At 40.7% G+C, this 24,087-nt stretch overlaps 2 protein-coding genes across 2 annotated transcripts; one reads left to right on the top strand and one right to left on the bottom strand.

Moving 5' to 3' along the window:
• The first annotated feature begins 2,114 nt into the window (after positions 1 to 2,114).
• Positions 2,115 to 7,368, top strand: LOC144521979 (pyrethroid hydrolase Ces2e-like). The gene is made up of 13 exons (XM_078256700.1): positions 2,115 to 2,251; positions 3,541 to 3,733; positions 3,820 to 3,961; positions 4,256 to 4,389; positions 4,542 to 4,695; positions 4,818 to 4,922; positions 5,362 to 5,460; positions 5,567 to 5,710; positions 5,842 to 5,919; positions 6,019 to 6,166; positions 6,259 to 6,408; positions 6,514 to 6,586; positions 6,701 to 7,368. Exons 1-13 carry the CDS (start codon positions 2,173 to 2,175, stop codon positions 6,885 to 6,887), a joined length of 1,686 nt encoding a protein of 561 aa, XP_078112826.1. The 5' UTR covers positions 2,115 to 2,172; the 3' UTR covers positions 6,888 to 7,368.
• A 3,607-nt stretch (positions 7,369 to 10,975) lies between these two features.
• fbxo31 (F-box protein 31) lies at positions 10,976 to 23,715 on the bottom strand. The gene is made up of 9 exons (XM_078256699.1): positions 23,198 to 23,715; positions 21,067 to 21,138; positions 19,255 to 19,331; positions 17,822 to 17,989; positions 17,580 to 17,654; positions 17,297 to 17,406; positions 15,425 to 15,578; positions 14,349 to 14,737; positions 10,976 to 11,770 (listed from the first exon to the last, which is right to left on the bottom strand). The coding sequence occupies exons 1-9, from the start codon at positions 23,616 to 23,618 to the stop codon at positions 11,548 to 11,550; spliced, it is 1,689 nt and encodes a 562-aa protein (XP_078112825.1). The 5' UTR covers positions 23,619 to 23,715; the 3' UTR covers positions 10,976 to 11,547.
• Positions 23,716 to 24,087: the final 372 nt, after the last annotated feature.

Here is a 24,087-nt window from a genome sequence, read left to right as displayed (position 1 = left end):
TTGTGCTAGGTTTATATAAAATGTTGCATAGGCCTAATACAATATAAAAAAAAACAACAGCAGATAACAAATGGCCCACAGAAGTTTATAAGTCGCTACATTTCTGGAAACAAGCAAGCTTTCTGGCAAGCTTTGCATGTAAAGGCAATGTCGTCATCAATCACCCCATTGTCCTCTGCACAGTTTTCATGAAACCAATGGGAACAGACTGCACAAGAAACCCACTCCTCTGTGGACTTGGGGTCCTTTGAGTCGCCATAAGAATGCTAGCAGATAGCACAAGGATCCTGGTTGACGGACTTGACTGGTTGTGGCCTGGTTGAGTGTTTTCTTTGCTGTATAGGCTTTTGCTTTTCCCCCTTGTTTTTCACCGCTTTTTCTTTAATGAAAGAAAAATGGTCGTCACTGGTCAGATCATATGAAGGAGGCTTTACCCTCTGGCGGCTGGTAGTTGATTTGAAGGAGACCTCTGGCTGTGTCACCACTTCAACTTCCTGTGCCAGAGGTGGTGGAGTGACAACAATGGCGGACAGAAGAAGGTGCTGTGGAGATTGTGGAAGAGGAGAGATTGCTGGCTGAACAGCATCATGCAGATGATGGCAAAGGGTTTGCTCTTGAAGATCAAATATTTCTTGATGGTAGGAATCATCATCATCCCCGTTATTGTCGTCACATGGAGGATGGCTTGGAGTTGCACATGCAGGTTCTACTGGAGTCTCTCCAAAGGGTCTCTCCGTTGTTTCTGATGGCATAAACAGATTTTTCTTGTCTGGGTTGAATGGGAATATCCCTGACCCCCGAAAACCAGCCTGGGCATTTGAGGGTGTTGCTTTCTTCCAGGCCTTGGACACCAGTGGCATGAACAACGCCCTGTCAAGTCTCTTCCCTCCACTCTCCACGGTGACCCTTCGTCCCTCAAGCCTCCAGAAATGTTTTGGACTCTTGAACAGAGCTCTATCTGCAGGCTGCAGATGGTGTGTAGTGTGAGGGGAGGCTTAACACACATACATGGGAGGAGTGGCCATCAACAAGGAGCAAGTGTGGTTGTGGATCGTCTTTGGCAGGCTTGGGAGAAAAAACTTCCCCCATTCAGTGAATAATTCTGTGTTTATCCACCCGTTATCCGACATCCTGAGTAAGGTATTCTCGGAAGCCCCAAAGAGCCAATCTGCCTTCATCCTCTTGCCCTTGAAGAGGATCAGGTTTGGCCCATACCCACCACCAGGGTTGATACTGGAAAGGCAGGTTAATAATACATTCTCTTAATACATCCATGGCTTTCACACCATGGATGTATTAAGAGAAGTTTCACACATGGATGTATTACATAGATGTATTATTAAAAGAACAGCAGGTACTTCCTGTTTTATGATTGCCCCGCCCTAATTTATGACTGGACAGTTCAAATGCCATGTGATTTTGATGACATGACACTACAGCTTTGGCTTTCCCATGTTTTCACTGACATTCAGTTTGGGGAAGAGCCACACCCACTGGAGCTTAGGAGTCCCACACTCTCTATTAGGCAGTGTCCCACAGGGCAATCCACCCTACTTCCACTAACATACATATCTCCACGAGGGGGAGCATTATATGAATATTTAGGGACATGAGTGTGTGTTTGTATATTAACAGTAGCCTATCTCTCATCCACATATCTTTTTTTTCTGTCCTTACATATTTGTTTCAGATTATTTCTATATTTTGTTTTCATTTCAAATTCATTTGTTTTTGTTTTAATATCTTAGTTTCTTTGACAAAGCATGCTATTTTAAGTCAAATCCTTTTTATTTAAGTTAGCCTACTTTGAAGACACAATTTCCTACAAGCAGTAGTGGGATCTGACATCTCATCATAGGCCATGTATTACAGTAATGAATAAGACACAGGTTATGTGGTGTGCATTGATAGGTGACACATAGGCCTGCAAAGTCAATCATGTAGCCTAACTTTTTCACGTGCAACAGTTATGCTCATTGCGCCCGTGTGTATGAGTGGCATTTGTTCTTTAGTGCAAACAGCATTATTGTAATGTTTATAAAACCGACGAGTCACGCCTATTGTGCACGTAATAGCTATAATATGTAAATGATGATGAAAGTGGCGTCATTTTCTTTTTGAGCTTCCTCCCCGCAGAACCCAGCAGTCGCAATCCACTCAGAGACAACCACCATGCAGTTCCGTGCAAAACAAACTTTCTTCTTTCTAACGTCTGTGTTATTTCTCTATGTTGCTGCAGCAGACCTACTTGGTAAGTAGGAGAACACCAACTTCTTTGCACACGAATATCGGCGACAACAATAATGCATTCTAATGTAGGCTTTATCTGACTGTTGGTCTGAATATAACTATGGCGTTATATGTGCCGCTGCAGGAATGAGACACATACGCCATAGTAGGCTGAATAAAAAAACCAAAAAAACAGTAAGTAGTAGATGTAGAAGGACATATAAAATATGATAAGATAAAATATAATCATATAAGAGGCGATTAAAAACATTTATTTTGAAAAATACCCAAGGCATTGAATACAATTTTGCTACGCAATCTATTATTGCAACATAGCCATGTTGAGTCTGTTAACATTTTATCTCGAAATAAGGAGGTCTTAATAATTGTATAGCAATAGGTAAAAGGTCATCTCGATAAAGGCGCAATAAATGCAAAAAGGTAACATCAAGTCAACAACAGATTACGAGAAATACATTTAAATGTCGATACAGGCTATAACTTGATTGTGTTAAACGCCATAGCCTACCAGCAAAAGGACTGCACAATATACTTGTATCCGGAGTGCCATTAATTTAACTGAAAATCTGCACTCTTTAGTGGGCCAGAGTTGAACCAGGGTGGAGCTCTGTATTCTATGACCCTGACCAGTACAGTGTCAAAACCTCTGCTCCCGTAAAGTTAGTTATAGAGCTGCAACTATAAACTATTTTCATCAATGATTAATCGGTCAATATTATTTTGAGTAATCAATGATGGTATAAATTCCACTACCCAGTAGTGAAACATTTTAATTGGGAAAGGAAACTGTCCCAGAGTCCAAGGTGACATCTTCAAATTGCTTGTTTTTTTCTGACCCACAGTCCAAAACATCAAGATATATAATGTCCACACTTGAAAAGATTGAAACCAGCAAATATTTGGCAGTTGTGCCTGTTAGTCTATTATTAAAATTGTTGTTCATTAATTTATGGTCTATCGACTAACTCATTATTTAACTATTTGATTCAGTGCAAGTTAGTTACATGTTTTTGAGGCATCTATACAAACAGCATGGCGAACATTGAAGACGGGGAAAAGTATGTCTTTCACATGGCTCGACATGGCTGAAATCAAATAAAAGTTTTTATATTATCTAACACTTTTCCACTTGTCAGTTGCCACATAAGCTAGAGCCAACCAACGAACAGATGTTACATACATGTCGGAATTATATTTGTAACCTAGCTATACATATTTCCCCCCAAAATTACCTCGAATTCAACTGATGAATTGTGTTTCATCATGATTTTTGTCCAAATATCTTGACAGATCCTGAAGTCCACACAAAGCTGGGGAGCCTGAGAGGTCAGTATGTGAGTGTAAAGGGGAAGGAGCCTGGGGTCCATGCCTACCTGGGTGTACCGTTTGCCAAGCCACCCGTAGGCCCCGCTCTGAGACTGGCTGCACCCCAGCCTGTAGAGGGATGGGAAGGAGTGAGAGATGCCACCCAGCAGCCACCCATGTAAGGCCTTCATATGCTTCAGTTGTTGCACACCATGCTTGGGGAAATTATGTCCAATACTCACTACAAAAACATATTTTTTTCAGGTGTGTTCAACATAAACAGTTCTCTTTAGATCTGTTTAATAAACTTGGTCTCATGTTGGTAGATCTCCCAGACATTTCAGAGGACTGCCTTTACCTCAACATTTACACTCCTGCAAACAGAGCTCATGATGCCAAGCTTCCAGTAAGTTACTGCAGGTTTGGAGTGATGCCGCTCAATTACTGAGATTCAGCTTTGGATAACTTTGGCTTGATTCCTTTTATGCAAAATCCATAATGGCAATATGAGTAAAATGATGCTCGTATTTAGAACCAGATTGCGAAAGGGATGATGTCCTGTTTTTTTTCTCACCATCGGTTTTACGTTAGTCGGAGTAAAGTCTTAGTTTGATTGAGATTTTTATGAGCTCAGATGGAATAAAGTAAAAATGTGCTTTTGCTTTGTGGAAACAATCAAGGTCTTTTATTACCTTACCAGGTCATGGTCTGGATCCATGGTGGAGGGTTTGCTATGGGTGCAGCTTCAATGTATGATGGCTCCGCCCTGGCTGCTTACCAGGATATGGTTGTAGTTCTGATCCAGTACCGCTTAGGACTTCTGGGCTTTCTCAGGTAAAAAAAAAAACTTGCATCACTAAGCACATAATGAACATACTTTGACTATATTCTACTACTTTTGATCTGATCTGTGCCACATGTGAACACAAATTCAAAACAGGCTCACTTTTACCAGCTGATAGACTATAATTGTATGTTCCATCCAGTACTGGAGATGAGCACATGTCAGGGAATGTTGGCCTGTTGGACCAGGTACAAGCTCTGAGGTGGATTCAGCAGCACATTCACAACTTTGGAGGGGACCCAGATTTAGTTACCATATTTGGGGAGTCTGCTGGTGGAGTGAGCGTATCCCTCCTGGTAAGGATCGATCTGCAGACAAAGCATTAAAGCATACACTCACTTTTTTGGTAGTATGGCACAGTTATATCACTGCAAAGTCCCTACAGAACCTTTTGAGTTTGTTCTGCTTGAATCAACAGCTTCTCTCACCGTTGTCTGTTGGCCTGTTCCACCACGCTATTGCTGAGAGTGGCACTGCTGCGATGCATGTGCTCATTTCAAAGGATCCTCTATCAGTGATGCAGGTTAATGATCAGTGTGTTTATTTTTGCTTGTGAACATTCTTCAGTGCACAAAATTGAGAATATCACAACACAACATATTTGTTTTTCTGGAGCCCACATATCTGTCTTTAGCAGCATGGTGGCCCAATGGTTAGCACTGTAGCCTCACAGCAAGAAGGTTCTGGGTTCAAATCCAAGTCCTTCTGGGCCTTTCTGTGTGGAGTTTGTATGTTCTCCCCATGTTTGTGTGGGTTTGCTCTGGTTTCCCCCACCATCAAAAAACATGTACTACATTCTCCAGTCAGTGCCCTTGATCAAGGCACTGGCTTAGATCTGGAGTTGGTTCCTGGGTGCTGTAAATGGCTGCCCACTGCTCATTTGAGGGGTGGGTTAAATGCAGAGAATGATTTTTGCTACATGTATGTGTATGTGACAATAAAATACCTTTACCTGTCGTCAGGCGGTGGCAAATGTATCTGGCTGTAGCCTCGAAAGCACAGAGAAGATGGCAGATTGCATGAGAAATCTCAATATTAACACTATTGTGGCTTTTGCTCAGGTGAGAATAAGATGTCTTCACATCTTGCAGATGTGATGAAATGTTCACCTTTTATTTATGTTGTCTTTCTCTCAACTTTTTTTTTTACACATTTTGTTCTCTCAAGGATGAAAGATTGAGATTTTCCGTAAATATTGATGGACACTTCCTGAGAAAACCTGTGGATGAGCTGTTCCATACACGTGAACTTCTCGTAGTACCATTTATGACTGGTGTTAATAATGATGAAGGGGGCTGGTTACTTCCCGATGTAAGTCTGAATGCTAACTTGCTACTACAATTTGTGTGACTAAAGAGCTTGCTGATTTCCAGATGAGCACATGAAAACATGATTTTGTTTAGATTTTTTGCATGTCCGAAATGTTCACCTTCTTCCCTCAGTTCTTTGCTCCGGCAAACTGGACAGAGGGATTAGACCGGGAGCACCTGGTGAACATGCTGTCCCTGTTCTACCCTGATGTAAGACAGACAGTGCTGTACATTACATTACAATATTACTCTGCTTTATCATGCTCAAACTTCTCTGACATACTGTATGTGTTGCTCGGTTTCCTAAAGCCCAAAGATGCGCTCTTCAGAGATTTGTTTGTAGATGAATATATTGGAACCGGTGAAGATCGATTGACAAACAGAGATGTGTTCACTGAGGTGCTTGGAGATATGATGTTCACCTTCCCAGCCATCCAAACTGCTAATGCCCACAGAGGTATTTGATTTACACAAAAGTATGCAAATCTAAAATGTTTACTGTCACACTTTCATAAACAAGTTATATCACACCTATTCATCTACTACTAGATGCAGGTGCCCCTGTATACCTGTACGAGTACCAGCATCCACCCAAATTCCTGCAGGCAAAAAGGCCAAGCTTTGTTGGGAGTGACCATGGCGATGAAATTTTTACAGTATTAGGATTTTGCTTCACAACTACCCATATCAAATTAGCCGGTAAGTGCAATATAAAAATGTGGATTTCAATAGACTACCAGAGATCTGGAATTTCTCTTGGTTTCCCAGAGTGCAAAGTGTTTCACCAGATTATCATTATTTTAGAATCATGCGCTGAAGACGAGGAAGAGTTGAGCAGAACCATGATGAGCTACTGGGGGAACTTTGCTCGCACAGGGTAGGAATTCCTCCTCATTACAAGTTAGTATACACATGGAGATGAGGCTTTTTATAGTGTGTGTGTGTGTGTGTGTGTGTGTGTGTGTGTGTGTGTGTGTGTGCGTGCGCGCAGGTCTCCTAATGGAGGCGGCCTTGTCCACTGGCCAAAGTATGGAGCAGAAGAAGACTACTTGTCAATTGATGTAAAGGAGCAGGTAACTGCTCAGCACCTGAAGAAGGAGCAGTTCGTCTTCATGACTCAGACTCTCCCGGAGAAGATCCGACAACACAAAGAGAAAACGGAGCGCAGCGAGCTGTAGAACATACACCTCTCCTTTCTCCCTTCCATCATGTCTTTTGTTGATTCCATCTTTAACCAGAAATAAGTCAGTCGACAATGCATAAGACATATTGAGACATTTGTTAAACTAATGTGATGGTAATAATATTTTAACAAAGTTCTTGTGTAGCCTATACAAATGCATTGTATGAAATTTTAAAAGGAGATTTTCAAAGTCCACAATTGAACTTAAAAAGCTGTGTGATGTGATAGTAGCACATGAAAACTTAAGGTTGGGTGAATACTTTTTATAGCCACTGTGTATATTGAACATCAGTTTGAATCCAAGGTAAATAGCTTCAGGGAATACGTCTTTAAAATCCAAAAGCCCAACAGGAAATATGTAACGTAACAGCAACGCAAGTCTTGAATGCCCCTACTGTGTCTGGCCACATATTTAATATCTCCTTCATAATCTGGATTCCAATATAAAATAAAAATCTAAAACGTTTTACTATTCAGTTATGTGTTGTCTGTATCCCTGAATTAATGTTATCCAACAATCTCATTCTCCATTCGCACAAATAAATACGTAAATAAGACACACATACACTGGCCATTGGCCTGAAAGGGTTAACATAAACCTAGGCCAACAGCCCAACTTCTAATCAAGGTTCTTCATAGGCAATGGGTTACTTAAAAGGGTGATAGAATGATTATATAGGGTATTTTACACTGTTCCTTAAGGTCTCCTAATAGGGTATGTAACATTGGTTGGGCTGAAAATTGCCAGAATGCTATTTTATTAGGCCCTTAACTACCCTGTGAATATGGCTCTATTTGGAACAAGAGCTTTTCTTCCAAATATAGTGTGCTCATGAATATTTAGATGAGCTGCGCGCTGATTGGTTTGAGCAAACCACATAGAAACACATTGGAGACGAGACTAGCAGGGCTCATATTTCAGACACTGCAAAGTTATACATTGTTTGTTGGGCTATTTCGTTATGAAATTCGCTTCTGAGACTTTTTTAAGCAAGAAATCAACTACATAAAGTTAAAATATGGGCTGTTTTACGAAAATTGATGGCTAATTGCAAATTTAGTAAGACGTGTCGGACTTTAGGAGCTCCACACAGTCCGACGAGAAAGCGGAAACCTCCATACCCAGTGAAAGTCACTGTTTCTCGGTTACTGGACGACCGGGTCTCGGGGCTCCGCGTAGCTGTCCCATTTAAAGTATATTCATACGCTGCCCGCTGTCACGTAGCCTGCTGAGCTCCTGCTGAACTGCGACACGCAGTCGGACAAAATTTGCAATTAGCCATCAATTTTCGTAAAACGGCCCATATTTGACCTCTACATAGTTGATTTCTCGCATAAAAAAGTCTCAGAAGTGAATTTAGTAATTCAATAGCGGACCTCTGGAGATCTACCTGACCTAGCTAGATTTAGAAGACTAAGCTGACCTCAGGTCAGTGGTGTAGCCTATGCAAATATTGGGGCGTGACAAAGACTAGGATTTGGGATGCTGACGTCAACTTCCAGCTTTGTTGAGATTCGCCCGTTTTCAGCGGCAGTTTCAAAATGTGAGATTTGCAGAGGATAGGGGTTTCAATGGGATTTTGAGCTTCTATGTATGTCCTATTTTACCCACCAAACTGTCGTTATTCAACTATGACAAGGTAAAATCGGTTTTGCATTCTATCACCCCTTTAAGGTTTATACTGACAACAGTACAGTGGCCGACAGGGGCAAACACCCTGCAACTTCAGAAAACACACCCAAATAGACAAAACACAAGCAAATTAAGAAAACAACTTCATTAATTTGACAACACATGTGCAGCATTCAGCAAACGCGCTGCAAATAAAAAACGATGCAAAAAGAAAAGCACGCAAACTCCGCTTAGCCGGTAAGTGCAATATAAAAATCTGTATTTCAATAGACTACCAGAGATCTGGAATTTCTCTGGGGGGTCGAAAATCCAGCTGTTCCACTTAGCTGCTTCCTCTAAAGGTCTGGAGAACTTCCGTTGTGTAATCTGGATGCTGCGTTTTTTTGTTGCATTTGTTTTCTGGGTTTGTGTGCTTTTCTTTTTGCATCGTTTCATATTTGCAGTGCGTTTATGTATTTGGTTGTGTTGTGTGCATTTGCGGCGCGTTTGCTGAATGCTGCGCATGTGTTGTCAAATTAATTAAGTTGTTTTTCTTTTTGCATCGCTTCTTTTTTCTGGGTTTGTGTGCTTTTCTTTTTGCATCGTTTTTTATTCGCAGTGCGTTTATGTATTTGGTTGTGTTGTGTGTATTTGCAGCGCGTTTGCTGAATGCTGCACATGTGTTGTCAAATTAATTAAGTTGTTTTCTTAATTTGCTTGTGTTTTGTCTATTTGTGTGTGTTTTCTTAAGTTGCAGGGCGTTTGCTCCTGTCGGCCACCGTACACCAGTACGTAGGGCTTGCGTAATACAGGGCTGTTGTGTACAGGGCTGCAAATGTTTTATCGCATCATAATCAAAATTAAAATGGGGCACTGGAAAGAGATAATCCTTTAGGGTGATATTTGAGAACAGCTTTCTAGCATTACAGCAATGGGATACGAATACAAAGCATAGAAAGATTTGACAAAAAGGCTATTTTCAGTTTTGTAGTTTTTATTACTGGGAGGAGCGCTGAAGCTGAAAAGCTCCCTGAAGTCCCATGTGAGCAGTTCAATAGGTCAAACTTAGTTCGTTTTCTGCAAAACCAGGCGTATCGCAATGAAAATAGTACAACGCAATACTTTTCGTAGGCAAATCATTCAAACAGCCGGGTACAGAGGGCCTACAAATTGGAGAATGTATAAAACAAGTATACTAAATTTAGAAGGACATTAATAAAATGTAATAAAATGAAGTTGATGATGCTTTAGCAGACACTTTTCTTTTCCTTTTGCAAATGTTAGTAAAGCTGCAGTCTGATATAAAAGTGTTGGCCAGTGGTTTTGAATGATTTACTTTATAATGCCCAGAAAAGTGCACTTGGAGTAAGAAAGCTACAGGGCAACACCATCAGGCTGTAATGAGCCATACAGACACTTACTTGGTACACTGAGATGTACTTTGACCTGTTTGTATAATGGTCTACTAGCCTGGTCTCAAGTCCACAATGAATTGGAAATCTGGAGGGAATAGCTTTGCAGGTATAAAGCCAGACAAAAGTTACGTCAGCCATTAAAACAAACAACAAATGCAATACATTTAAAATGTAAGAGAAGTTTTTGTTTCAGACCATCGTAATACAAGCACATAGACTGCATAATTTCATCCATCAGCTTATGTATAGGTTATGTTATTCTATTGCAGTACAATACATCTTTCCAATTTACATAATATTATGTCAGGTGTGGTGTTATTGAAGGTATAATTGAGCTGCTGCCATCCGGTAGCAGGTTTAGAGTTCCTTGCTGCAGACTTAACCGTTTCAAAAAGTCATTTATCCCAGTGCCTATTAAGCTCCTAAATAACCGCAAGTAAAAGGCAGAACAGGCCTGCACGATGATGGAGATTTGTAATTGTTGTACTTGGGATCTCTCTTTTATTAATTTATTTTATTCATTCATTTTTGAGTTATGTTTAACTAATGCATTGCATGACACCATGTTGGGTTTTATACACCATCAGGACCATAGTACGGTCTGTTGTATGGTATTGTACAGTATCTGTTGTACATGCTGTCTGTGTTTGTTTGTTACTATGGCTGCAGCATGGGTTAAGTTCCCAAGACACATTTCCCACGATGTGGGACCATAAAGTTAATCTTGAATCTTGAATTGATGTAGGACCGTGAGCCAGAGCATCACTATCTCTCAAGTTCAAAGGGCCAAAACTGGTTGATGTAGCTAAAGTCTTTGATAAGACAGCAAACCCTCCCTTCTCAACAGTTAGAAAATTGCCCAGTTGTAAAACTTACTTACTTTGTTTTTCTACTGGACAAATGACTAAAATGAATGGAACTTCATACATTGTTGTTACAAACATAAATACTTTAGTCTGGTTTTTCACTGACAAAACACCTGAGAAGCTGTCTTTTTCTTTTTTAAAGCAAAACATAATAAAAAAGGAAGTCATGCTGCTTAATGACAATAACACATCATGTTCAGATCATGTTTATGAGTGAGATGCGATTAGATCAATATAAAATGCAGCTTGCATTTCATGTTGGGCACTGAAATCAATATAATGCTATATAGTAGAATACATTGGACACCTTTATCATCTTCAAGCACTATCAAGTACAGACATGGTTTTAGTATAAGAGGCACGCACAGTTTGATCCATACTAAGTGGTATGAAATCTCATTCCATCTCATCTCCTGCAGGTAATAAATAAATAAATAAATACAAAGGTTAATGTGACCTGCTTTCATGCTGCAATGGAGGATTTCGGTCATACTGAGGTGAGCTCACAAACGGTGACTTGGAAGGCTGTTCAAAGTGCTTCTATAAGAACAGGAGCGCAAGTGTGCTAAGTCAGGGTGACATTACTAGCTTAATTAGACTGTAAAATGCAATGTTTGTGGAACAGATATAGACAGAACGTGGAAAGTTATAGCTATCACGGTAGTAACGTTTAGTTAGCAGGGGACAGATGTGATTCGTGTAAAAATGGTTATTATGCATTGTATGTACTGTATTGTAAGTGGAGGCTTAAAACGTGGTGCATCAGGACGTCCAGGACTGCATGTTCATCAGCATGGCCTCAAATCGCTCCATATTTGGGGCGTGAGAGTGAGCTAGGTGGTCCGTCAGGCGACTGTACAGACTGAAAGATTTCAACTCCAGCCAGATGAAACCAAAACGGTCTTCATCAAATAGCACAAAGAGCCCCGGGGTGCGCTCTGGACTTGTAAAGCCGTGCCCAGCGATCAGGCCGGTCCCATAGAAGCTGAAATGAAGGAACAATCAATTATCTATCAATCAATCAATCAATATTCTTTTATGGATATCAATTTCAATGGATTGTAGACTCTGTTCTAACAAACAGTGTGCAGAAATAAATAACATAATGCTTATGACTGCAGTATTTTACATTAACAATGAATGAATGATAATAATTCCTGAATATTATTTTCCATAAAGATTTATAGTAACTTTCTTATGGATTTGGGAATCAATAATGCATTTTCATTTTCTGTAGTTATTAATCATATCAGAAGTGTTTCTTTGAGTGAAATCAGTGTTTTCCTTTAAGGTGCTAATAATGCCATAAAAGCATGCAACGACAAAAAAACATTTTAAGCCGTTACATTCCTCTTGCAGGTTGCAATTCATTGTGGAAGCCAAAAGCACGATAATAGTAGTTATATTGTAAATTAAATATTCTTATCTATACAAAATGAAGTCTAAGGTTCAAGACAACAGTTTGTTGTTGTTCAACCAACATTCAACACGATATGATGTCGTGATGTCCTGTTGGCCATGAACGTTCAACAACATATAAGTTTATCAAGTTTATCAATCAACGGAAGTATATTTCCATGATAAAACTTGTCTGGTCTGGTCTACTCCCTGTGTGTTGCTGTTCTCAAGATCTCTTCGCTATGGGAAAACCACAACCTTCGAGCTAGCAAGCTACATGCAGAAAATGGCACGTTTTAAATAAAATGTTGATCGTTCAACAAAGCAGCATGCTTGGTTCTTTCGGGTAATGATTGTAAAGATTTACAAAGAATACGTTTAAGGCATTTACTATCTAACTAAGGAGTTTCATGACCGATTGGCAGGGGTTGCTGTGGACGTAGTACACACGGCGATACACTGGTAAGAGCAAATTACATTTAACCATGTATTCATCTAATTTAAATAGCTCACGTTTGTGTGAAACTTGTGGTGACTTATTTATATATATATATTAATATTTGATGTGGTGTTTTCTTTTGCAGGGTGCAAATGTTCCACCAAAACAAGTTCCTTCCCGAGACTATTTTGCAGAGCCACCTTCGCTGCGTCCGGAAGCTAATGCCGCCCAAGATGATTGTAATTGGTTTAAAGCAGAGATGGGAGTAAGTCACACATGGGCAAGTCACAAGTAAGTCTCAAGTCTTAACCTTCAAGTCTCAAGCAAGTCCAAGTCATTTTTTCTGACAATCAAGCAAGTCAAGTCAAGTCATAGCTTTGGTCAAGCAAGTCAAGTAAAGTCATACAAAAGTTTCCATTTTTAAACAAGCTAAAGACAGTGGTTATGAACTGCAGTTTATATTTATACAGATAAAAGCACAGCCTAAAACTGATATTAGGCCAACAATAAATCAACATACATATTTGTTCAATATGCCTCAAAAATGACATCAAATCATGAAATTCATTCAAACAATTCAAGTATAATGGTTTCTAGTCAAATAATATTCTTCAAACATGCCTCACTTTTATGGGACAGAAACACATCCATTAACCTTTCCTTCTCTTAAAGAGTTTAAGAGTAGCTGAATCCCACCACCTTTACGTAATTTGGTGTATGTATCACATGGAATGGATAGCATATGTTAATATTTGTCAGTGTATTTGTGAGTGAATGTGTGGGTGTGTGAGAGCGTAAGTGAGTGAAAAGTTATTAATATTGGTGAGTGAATGTGTGTGCAGTGTGTGTTGGGTGTGTATGTGTGCCTAGCTTTATTCACATACTTACGTCTGCGTGTGTGTGTTTGTGTGTGTGTGAGAGAGAAAGAGAGAGAGAGAGAGAGAGAAAGAGAGTGCAGTTTGTGTTGTGTGTAATATGTATGTATGTATGTGTGTGTCTAGTTTTATTCGCTCTTACCTCCACCTTGAACAAAGAGGGGAGGGTGTGCTTATGGAACCCGAATCTCTCCCGATTTGAAGTGTCTGATGAAATTCGACGTGGTGGTTGTTGAAGTCGGAAGATGTTCAGTTTGTTTCTTCTTTGCCTGGTCGATATGTAATCCTTATAACCAAACTTTATTATTTTTCGGTGCAGAGGGATCCATGACGTTAAGTTACTAGCCGTAGCCAGTCTTGTTTACTGCAGGTCTGCCGCGGCGTGCAGCGCCATCATATCAACGTGTTCCCGCGCATGCAATAGCACTAAAATCGTAAAGTTAACTCCTCCTCAATATCAGAGGGGAAAACATATATATTTATTAAACAGAAAATCAAGTCATTTGACTCAAGTCTAAGTCAAGTCTCAAGTCATGAATATCAAGTCAAAGTCAAGTCGAGTCTTTTATGAATGTTTATCAAGCAAGTCTCAAGTCCTAAACTTTGCGACTCGAGTCTAACTCGAGTCAAGTCATGTGACTCGAGTCCCCCATGTCTGGTTTAAAGAAATGCAAACAACCCAGAGCGTATTTCTCCCCTATTATAGAATGTATCTGTGGTGTAGCCAGACCTTCAAATAGGTGTGGCAATACGAGAATAACAAGTTTATAACAGCTCATGAACAATAGGAACACTGTGTCGAACACTACTGTTACAGGATCTAAGGCGGCTACAATTCTACAAGTCTTTACCATTTCCTGCAGGTGCGAGGGTAGACCTCGTTGCGAGCCATAACTCCCAGGGGCAGGACGAAGGGCTGGGCTTCGGGAGGACTGGTGGTGGTGGTGGTGGTGGTGGTGGTGCTGGGACCAGGCTGGCAGCTGTCTGAATAGGTAACATGGTCTGCCTCCACCCCTTCTGCTACGCTGGCACCACCAGAGGCCCCCTCTGCTGTACCTCTGGCTGCAGCAGAAGTGTCCATGGCCTGTTGTTGATCTTCTCTCTGCACTTCCTCGTGTACCCCCATTACCAGCCGGGACAGCTCCTCTATGTTGCGCTGCTGCTCCAAGTCTGGGAGGACCACAGGGCGTCTCAGGTCAACATCCAAAGTGAGTTGCCCTGCAGGAACATTAGGGTCTCCCTGCAGAAAGGAGTAAAATTAACATCTGCACCACTAGCTGATTCATGTTGTCAGTTAATGTTACATCCTGTAGGTCAAACATGTGAGAATGTTCCATTCAAATGTACATTGTGTCAAGGAGTGCCTGTTGAAAGAATTTTGGCTGAATAGTTTTTTGTTAGAGAAGGGGACGATGACCTATAGCACATTTAAAGCTATAGAGCGTAGTTTCTGTCGCCCCCATGAGGAATTCTAAGTAATGACAACACCACTGTTGCATCCACATGACACAAGCCTTCCGTAATCGCACACCGCCCCCCACCCCTCCTCCACGCAGTTGCTAGTTGCCAAGGAGGACACGGAGGATTAAAAAAACATGATGGACTCTTCAGAAGAGGTGATTATCTTCACCGGACGACACCATTTTCTAAACATAGCAATACTGAGAAATCCAGAGAGAGTTGTGTGGAGCTGATAGTCTTAATTACCTTTGTATCAACTCATTTGGCAATGGCTTGAATGTAATGGACGTTAATTAATATAAAAAAGTTACGCACTTAAGCTTTAAGGGACATTACTTAATTCACAAGAAAGCAGTCTTCCTGTACGAAATTCACATGCATATTTCTGTTAGTTAGAAAACTTTGCAACAAGCAGTTTCTTTTTAAGGCAAACACAGCCTCTGATAATGATTATCCACCAACTTACAGTGAGCTTGGTGGCTCTCGCATAAGTCCCAATAAAACTGAGCATGATAATCTCCAAGCCGTGACTGCCGTAGGTGCCTTTGAAGAGGCCTGGGTGCAGCAGGTCAGAGGGCATCGCAGGAGGCAGGTAGATCCTCCGGTATGTCAAGCAGTTACTGGCAAAAGACAGCAGACAACAATAGTCAGAGGTGATCGGATTTTTGCCACTGTTTAATGTTTTAATTTCACTGTGAATCTGGCATAATATGTAACATCACCGTTTGCATTATGAATTCGACAAATATGGAGATAATTAATTACAATGTTTATCCACAGTGTAACCTGAGCCTCTGCCGAGGCCATCAGAACTACATGAACGGGTTATACATTGACCCAAGTACAAATCTGAACTATCTCTTAAGATAACAAGCTATCCTTGTAGTTATTGCTTAACCAGTGAGAGCTACTGAAGGTGTTACACTCATTGGGCCTCATTCACCAATATCTTCCTAAGTTTTCTCTTAAATATGTTCTTAAGAAAGTCCCTAAGAAAAGTCTACGTCGGATTCATGACGTGTTCACAATTCAACAGAATTGTTTGCACCTCTGTTCTTAGGATTGATGAATCCCACGTCTTTGTAATTGAAAGTGCGTGCCAGTTGTTCCTAATTAGCATAAGAAAACGCCCTGCAAATTCCCATATAAGGACATGACACATCCTGTGCACCTCCTGGGAAGCGGAAGACCGCCTTCGCAGATGACTTGTACATTGCAGTGGTGGAGGAAGTACTGAATCTCAGTACTTAAGTAAAAGTACAAATTATTTCAGTAAAAGTAGAAGATGTCCACTACCACAAACAAGGCCTGGCTTTTGAAGTTCCTATCCTAACTAGCATAAAACCGGAAATATGTTGTTAGAATCGGAATGCGTTTGGTTTTATTCATGGATGTATTTTAAGACAGTTTTATTTTCTTTAACCATCCAAGTAAGCAAATAAAGAGATGTGAAGAGGTCCAGCCAAATAAATAAGATATGAATGCGTCTTACGATGCCTGGCGGAGGAGTAAACAACGCTGTGGAGAGAAATAGATGGCAACTATGATTTAAAAACGGGAATAATAAAAAACAAACATTTTCACTTTTACTGGAGGCTGTATTACCGAGGGTCAGCAGCGCTGCGCCCGGGCTCTGGAGCACCGGAGCCGGCTTGGAAGCCAACGAAGGGTCGGCGGTGCCCCATATCTATGGTAACCAAACTTTACTGGTGAGACAAACGTGGGACGGTCAGGAAGACGTTTTGGCAGGAGAAAAAACTGATCAGAAAATGTAACGGAACGTTGTAGAAATGTAGTGGAGTAGAAAGTATAGATAATTGCTGCAAAATGTAACTGCACTTTTGACTTTTACTTAAGTAAAGTACAGATACGTGAAAAATGCACTTAAGTACATGTAACTGTGTTACATTCCACCACTGCATTTTGGCCCTATAAATAGCTTGATCAATCACCAAGTAACACAGGATTTAATCAGTTTAATTGCTGATGTAAATTGCAGTGTTACTTTGCATAATATGATTTGTTTTTCAACAAATGATCAGAAATTCATTACAGTACAATACTATCATTGTAAACGACTGTAGAATTAAATAAAATGCAGTAACCAATTATTTGGAGCAAATTGTCATCACTCAAATGTGCGTAAGAGTGCTATTGAGTGTTTGTAGATGTTGTTCTTAGCTAAGAACAAATCCAAGATAAGAAAACATTAGTGAATGTCAGAATCCTCGTAAAAATTGCGTAAGTGGGGTTTAAGAACACATTTCTTCGTAAGAACGGTGAATGAGGCCCATTGACACTCGATTGAGAAAGTGTGATGTAAGGAAGAGACTCTTACTCATATTGACTGGTATAAATAAACTTCATAAGGATGAGCTCCTGCATGTGCTCATGAAAGATTTCTTCCAGTGTCCGGCCCCATTCTTCCTCCAACCATGTTCTGAACTCCTACACGTGCACACGCACGCACGCACGCACGCACGCACGCACATGCACACACACACACACACACACACACACACACACACACACACACAAACAGGACTTTGAATTTTGACATGATCAAAGTACATAAGCAAGATAACTGAACAGTTAGAAGGTTGATCCCTGATTTCACCCACCTCCTGTCTGCCCCCTGGCATTCGGTGATAATCAGTCTGGTTACACTTTGTTGAAAATTCATCCTTCTTCACAGTCTAAAAATAACAGAACATGACACATATTAAAGGATGACATACTTTTATTCGCTTCTAACCTCCAATTAAAGTAGAATCACTAATCTTTGTCAACAAATATCCAAATGATGTAGAGCCGTTCATTATTTTGGTGCACAGCCAAGCCTTTGGGCTGTGTAAGCCCTCACCTGTATGTCTCCTTTGTGGGGACCCTTGTGTCCGTACATACACTCTACAGTGGCTTTATTGCTTTCCAACAAGTGGATACGGAAGAGCGGCCGTCGTCTCATGGGATCCTCCACACGGGGGTCATGAGGTGGCAAATACATCCAGCCGATGATAAACAGCCCGTCCACCTGAATAAAAATTATTTTAATAATTTATTAGCCATTGAAATGATCCTAAAATTATGAGAGGCAAGGCAAGGTGGCTTTATTTATATTGCACATTTTAGCAACAAGGCAATTCAAAGTGCTTTACATAAAACATTAAAAAGCAGTTAAAACAATTAGGGGAATATAAACACTGCTAAAATAGAATAAGACATGTATGAAAAACAAGAATACAAGTTACAGTGCAGTGTAAGAAATAAACAATTACTTAAAAAGGCAGCATGAAAAAGAAAAGTCTTCAGTCTTAGTTTAAAAGAACTCAGAGTTGCAGCAGACCTGCAGTTTTCTGGGAGTTTGTTCCAGATATATGGTGCATAAAAACTGACCGCTGCTTCTCCATATTTAGTTCTGACTCTGAAGGACATAAAGCAGACCTGACGACCCAGAGAGGTCTGGGTGGTTCATAATATAGCAGAATGTATTTTGGCCCTAAACCATTCATTGCTTTATAAACCAACAGAAGTATTTTGAAATAAATTCTTTGAGAGACAGGAAGCCAGTGTAAAGACCTTAGAACTGGAGTGATGTGATTCACTTTCTTGGTCTTAGTGAGGACTCGAGCAGCAGCGTTCTGAGTTAGCTGCAGCTCTCTACTTGATTTTTTAAGGAGACCTGTAAAAACACTGTTACAGTAGTCGAGTCTACTAAAGACAAAAGCAGTCACAAGTTTTTCTAAGTCCTGCTGCGACCTAAGTCCTTTAACCCTTGATATATTCTTAAGGTGCTAGTAGGTTGACTTTTGCAATTGTCTTAATGTGGCTGTTAAAATTCAGGTCTGAGTCCATGACTACACCAAGATTTCTGGCTTACCTCTCTTGTTTTTAACATTGCTGATTGAGCCTGACTTTTAAACGCTCTTCTTTGGCACCAAAAAACAGCTATTTTGTCTTCATTAGGGACTACGGGCGGAAACTAGCAATGTGCTACAACCTGGCACAAGACATCTATTAATGTTTTTTGTGTAAATTTAAGAAAGTTCTGGCACATCTAATTGTTGATTTTTTTTTATGCACTTACTCAGTGTTTGTATTGGCTATAGTCCCTCTGGTGATATGGTTAAGTAAATTTGTCGTCCACATAATGACGGTATGTCCTGCTAAGGCATTCACAGCTGCATATTGCCACATCATAAATGACTTGCAAAAGAGGTCAACAAACGGTACACTATAGTCATTGTCAGGCATCCTTATCTTAATGCAATTCTTGTCTTGATTAAGAAAGCTACTTACCACAACGTTAAGCAATCCACCATAAGGCCCTATGTCAGGCTGCCATAAACCCAAGATATGTCTGTATGGGTGAAGCACTGCAACATAAGAGCACAACATCACACCATACTTAACAGTTTGTGCAAATGCAAAACCCATGCTTTACTTCAAACTACACTGTGCATGGTTACAAACACAATACTTTAACTTTGTGTTTAAAGGAGAATTCTGGCCAATTTTTACATTAATCTTGATCGCTATAGCTATGCGAGTACTTTCGATAGAAAAACACCCGACCTGGATCGGTCCTAGCAAACTGGAGTTGCTGCAGCTACGTGTACAAGCGTCCACTGAGCTAAAACGGCATTTTATTACTGTGCAAGCCACAGACATCATTTATCACGTTTCCATGTAGTTACATAGTCACTGATATGGTCATAACCACTACAGTGCTCAATTACCTATTTTTGAGGGGGAAATAAACTAAAAACTGGCTATATTTATATATTAGCTTGCCTGGCTAAGGGAACTACCACACAGATCAATACTGCCAAGCCTCCTCCTCACCAACACCAGATCCATCACACACAAAATGGATGAGCTACAAATACACACAGAACTGCTGCGTGATGATTTTCACAAAAGCCTGGCTGAACACACTTATCACAGACGGCAGATAGCAGCTAACAGCTAGCAGTTAGCAGCTAACAGGCCAAGCTACCCACCGGCAGGATCAAGACAGGGTAGGTGAATTTAAACAATGTCTGAGTTGAAAATGCATCTTGTTGTCACGTTAGGGCCCTGTTCATGTGGCAAAGATATATTAATTGCATTTTGTGTCCGTTAAGAGGCACAAAGGCACTCTAAAACTTGCCCCAACAACTGCTGTTTTAGCTCAGTGGACGCTTGTACACGTAGCTGCAGCAACTCTAGTTTGCTAGGACCGATCCAGGTCAGGTTTTTTTCTATCAAAAGTACTCGCATAGCTATAGCGATCAAGATTAACATAGAAATTGGCCGGAATTCTCCTTTAATGACAGGATGAGTTGAAACCCAGAAAGTGTAAACTGACCATGCTCCTGTCAGCCAGTCCAAACAACACACAGCACACCAAATAATCTGGCCTCCTATTTCACACTTAATATGAAAGCAAACAGCACAGAATTTGTAACACGTTAACTGTTCACATGGGATGCTGCAGCTGTTTGCTTCCAAATTAAATCAATAAGAGTCCCACTCACACAACCCCTCATGCTGCAACCAAACCACGCTAACGCCCATGTACAGTACATACAGTGTGTGTACACGTCTCTATAGTCCATGTGCTCATAGTCCGGGAGGAGCTTCATAAAGCGCCCAGACTTCACCCGTGGGTTGACACCTGGATAGGCACAACACAGGCATGTATAGAGCAGCCATGGACCAAGGCAGGCTCAGCCCAAAGCAGCCTTCTAGTGATCACAGTAATGTGTCTATTCAAAGAGCCAACACGTACCCCCACTCTGCCTGGCATGTTTTGTGGCAACTGGTATTTCAAAATAAGCCCTATATATCTGCTGATAATTAAATTAGGAACAGATGGGAGAGACCACAATTAAAAAAAATATCATTAACAGTCTGAGTTCAAGTGGAACAGAGAAACAACATTCATATCAGAAAAGCATTTGCTGGGACTGTTATCACAGTCATTAGGGAGATCTATTTGGGCACCACAAACATACAAGAATATACGTGGGTGCAAATGCTAAATGACCCAATGAAATAGAAATTAACAACAAATACTAGATCAGTTCATGGGTGACATGTAACTGTTTAATTAGGAGTCAAACTCACGTTTAACATAGAGGTCCCGGCTAGATACTCCTCCCACTTCCATCTTCCTCAGATCATCCTTCATTCCAAACTCTGCAGAGAGAACACATGTATGCATAATATGCACATAATGTGAATTGAGGTGTTACATATTATGACAGATCTACAGTGAGATCAAAACCCTAAACAGTGGCAGAAGTCAAATTCATTTTGAATAATGGTGTAGGGCAGCGGAACAGGACATTTGCACAGCGGCCAGCAAGACGGATGGTCCAAGCTTGAACTCCAGTCAGCGGACACAGACGTCCGATTCAAAACGTTTCACAAGGTGTCTTACACACACAGCCGACCTGAGGGATAAGGGAACTAAGCAGCCACCATAAAAACCCAAGAATTCTTTTTTTTTTCAGCTCTAAATCACACATCTTACTGTTTTTGACTGTAATTGTTCATGCTTGTTAGTAGGTAGTAGGATCTATTCAACTGCTATTAGTTGTCCCTATTCCACTGTAACTGCCCTATTACTACAAGTGCTGTCTCTTTGACTCTTTTTTACTGCTTGCTGTCTTCACTGTAACTGCTTTCTTTAGTTCAATTATTTGACTTCAGTGATTTTAAACATACTTTATTGTTGTTCTGCAACATACATGTGTACTGGCCAACATTCCTAAGGCCACTACTATTATCTCACACAGTGATAATAGACACTGCAGGTCCCTCACTCCCTGATTCAGTAAAATAGTGCCCCCAAATCCCTAATATTTCCTAGCAGCCAACTACTCATGTTTTGAAACTCAAAAACTCAAGCTGCAACTACATTTTTTTTATTATCAATTAATCAACGCAGTATTCCTCCAATTAGTAGATTAATCCTTTAATCTATAATTACATGAAATCAAACGACAAATGCCCATTACACAAGCCATGAATAATAGACTATGTTTAAGTTGACTATTTTCTTTCGGCATTTTTAAAAAAAACTATTCAAAATTCTATTCATAATGTTATGAAACTGATAAAAGCAGTACATTATCACACTGGAGGGGCTGGAGTGAGCAAATATTTAGTATTTTTCTGTATAACAGACTATAAGTAATACCGGGCGATATGACAATATAAATGTCAATCGACCGGAAGAGAAGTTAAGATATATATCATGGTGGGCGGGTGACAGTAGCTCAGTCAGTAGGTAGTTGGGTTGGGAACAGGAGGGTTGTTGGTTCAAGTCCCCATACGGACCAAAGTATGGTGGTGGACTGGTAACTGGAGAGGTGCCACTTCATCTCCTGGGCACTGCCATGGTGCTCTTGAGCAAGGCGCCTTTCCATGGGCAGCTCCCTCACTCTGACATCTCTTCATTAGTGCATGTATAGGTGTAATGTGTGCATATATACTGTGTAATAACAATGGAGTGAAAACATTGTAATTTCCCCTTGCGGGATTAATAAAGTATACATTATTATTAGATACCATGATATAAATCTTAACTTCTTTATATAGATCTATATAATCGTGTAGTTGGTTATTGTGTCCAATATTACACATCAATGACCAGAACTGCTTTGTGGCAATATTGGATCTTTGGTTATTTTATCCATTTACAACTTTTAATGAGATTTACTAGAGAAGTTATTACATCAAAGTGTATATTATGATACACATGTATATACATATGCCATAATATAGTATTTTATTTCTTATTGCATTAAGTACATTAGCCTATTTGTGTCAAGTACATGTCATATGAAATATTTGTTCAAACCTGCAGTAATGCAGTCCCCTGACTTATAACATGGGGTGGTGGTTGTTCGATCAAACTAATGCTAATGAACAAAAGGTTAGTTCCGCCCTGCGTTAACATCAGCTACACAGAATGGCTAACGTGGGGCTAATAACACGAAGAGGTCTGTAGACTGTGTCTACAGCAGTGACCAAAGACGGTAATGTATCATGGTCAGGATCCCGTACAGATCAATAGAAATGCTTTTATGGGAAACACATTTCCGAGGGATCAGAGCTGGGCACTGACACAAATAACCCATGTGATATATTAATTAAAATGACTAAACGCTTTATTTAGCAGTCTAACGTTACACGTTAACATTTAAAGTATCCATATGTCCACGTTATAATAGCTATCAGGCCTATTTACCTTCCATGCACCGCCTTCTCCAGATGGTTTCAGTGTTAAGTATTTGTCTAAATTTCTTGCAGACGAGGGCAACATTTGGTAGTGCTGTCCCGGGAAGCAAGGAGACTATTTCCACTAAAAGCTCCGGCGGTAGCTCCGCTAATGACTGCGGGTGTGGAGGTCCCGTGCTTGTGCGATCCGGAAAGCCTCCTCTGTTGACATGACCGCTGCCATATTCACAAGCGTCACCCGGCCCTGCAGTGGCAACACCGCTCTCCGGGCCTCCGCCACCGCCGACGTCGCCTTGTCTCTGACCCACGATCCGCTCCTCTTCCTCCTCATCCATGTCGGAATCGCTAGCTTGATCCTGCTGGTTATGCCGCTGTCGCCTCCGGCACCTCCGCGACTGACCCACTCCGCAGAGCCTGGCACAGACAGCCATTCGTAGTCACCAAACAGGCAACATTACATCACTATAACACATCTATCAGCTGCAGTCTGGCTGATCCCCTCCTGTCCTTGTGAGCATGGGCAGAAAGGCAGAAACATTTCTTGTGACGTCACATCAGCGCACGTAAAGAGCGCAGCAACTTCCTTACCTTTGCGTTCCAATACATTCGTAGCTTTTACTTCCTTCCTACCAAGGTATTATGTACAGTGTTATTATTAGGCCTACGTAGCTTTATGAAGAAGATCCATGCTTGAGATCCAGCAAGAAAATAAGTCTGAAAGTGTGTGCCGTCTCTTTAAGTTGGCAGCTTACCTGACCAATTTTGGCAGGCCTATTTCACGTATGAGCTCATTAAGTGGCTCCTAAAAGGTCCAGAGATTAAGGATGTTGCACATTTCCTTGCCTTGTTGGGTTTATATCTATCACAAGGTCTACCAGCATGGACAACTGCTTACATCCA

This window comes from Sander vitreus, chromosome 8 (genome assembly GCF_031162955.1).
Source record: "Sander vitreus isolate 19-12246 chromosome 8, sanVit1, whole genome shotgun sequence".
NCBI lineage: Eukaryota > Metazoa > Chordata > Actinopteri > Perciformes > Percidae > Sander > Sander vitreus.
Note: the sequence above shows the minus strand (reverse complement) of the source record. Positions and strands in the feature narration are given on the sequence as shown.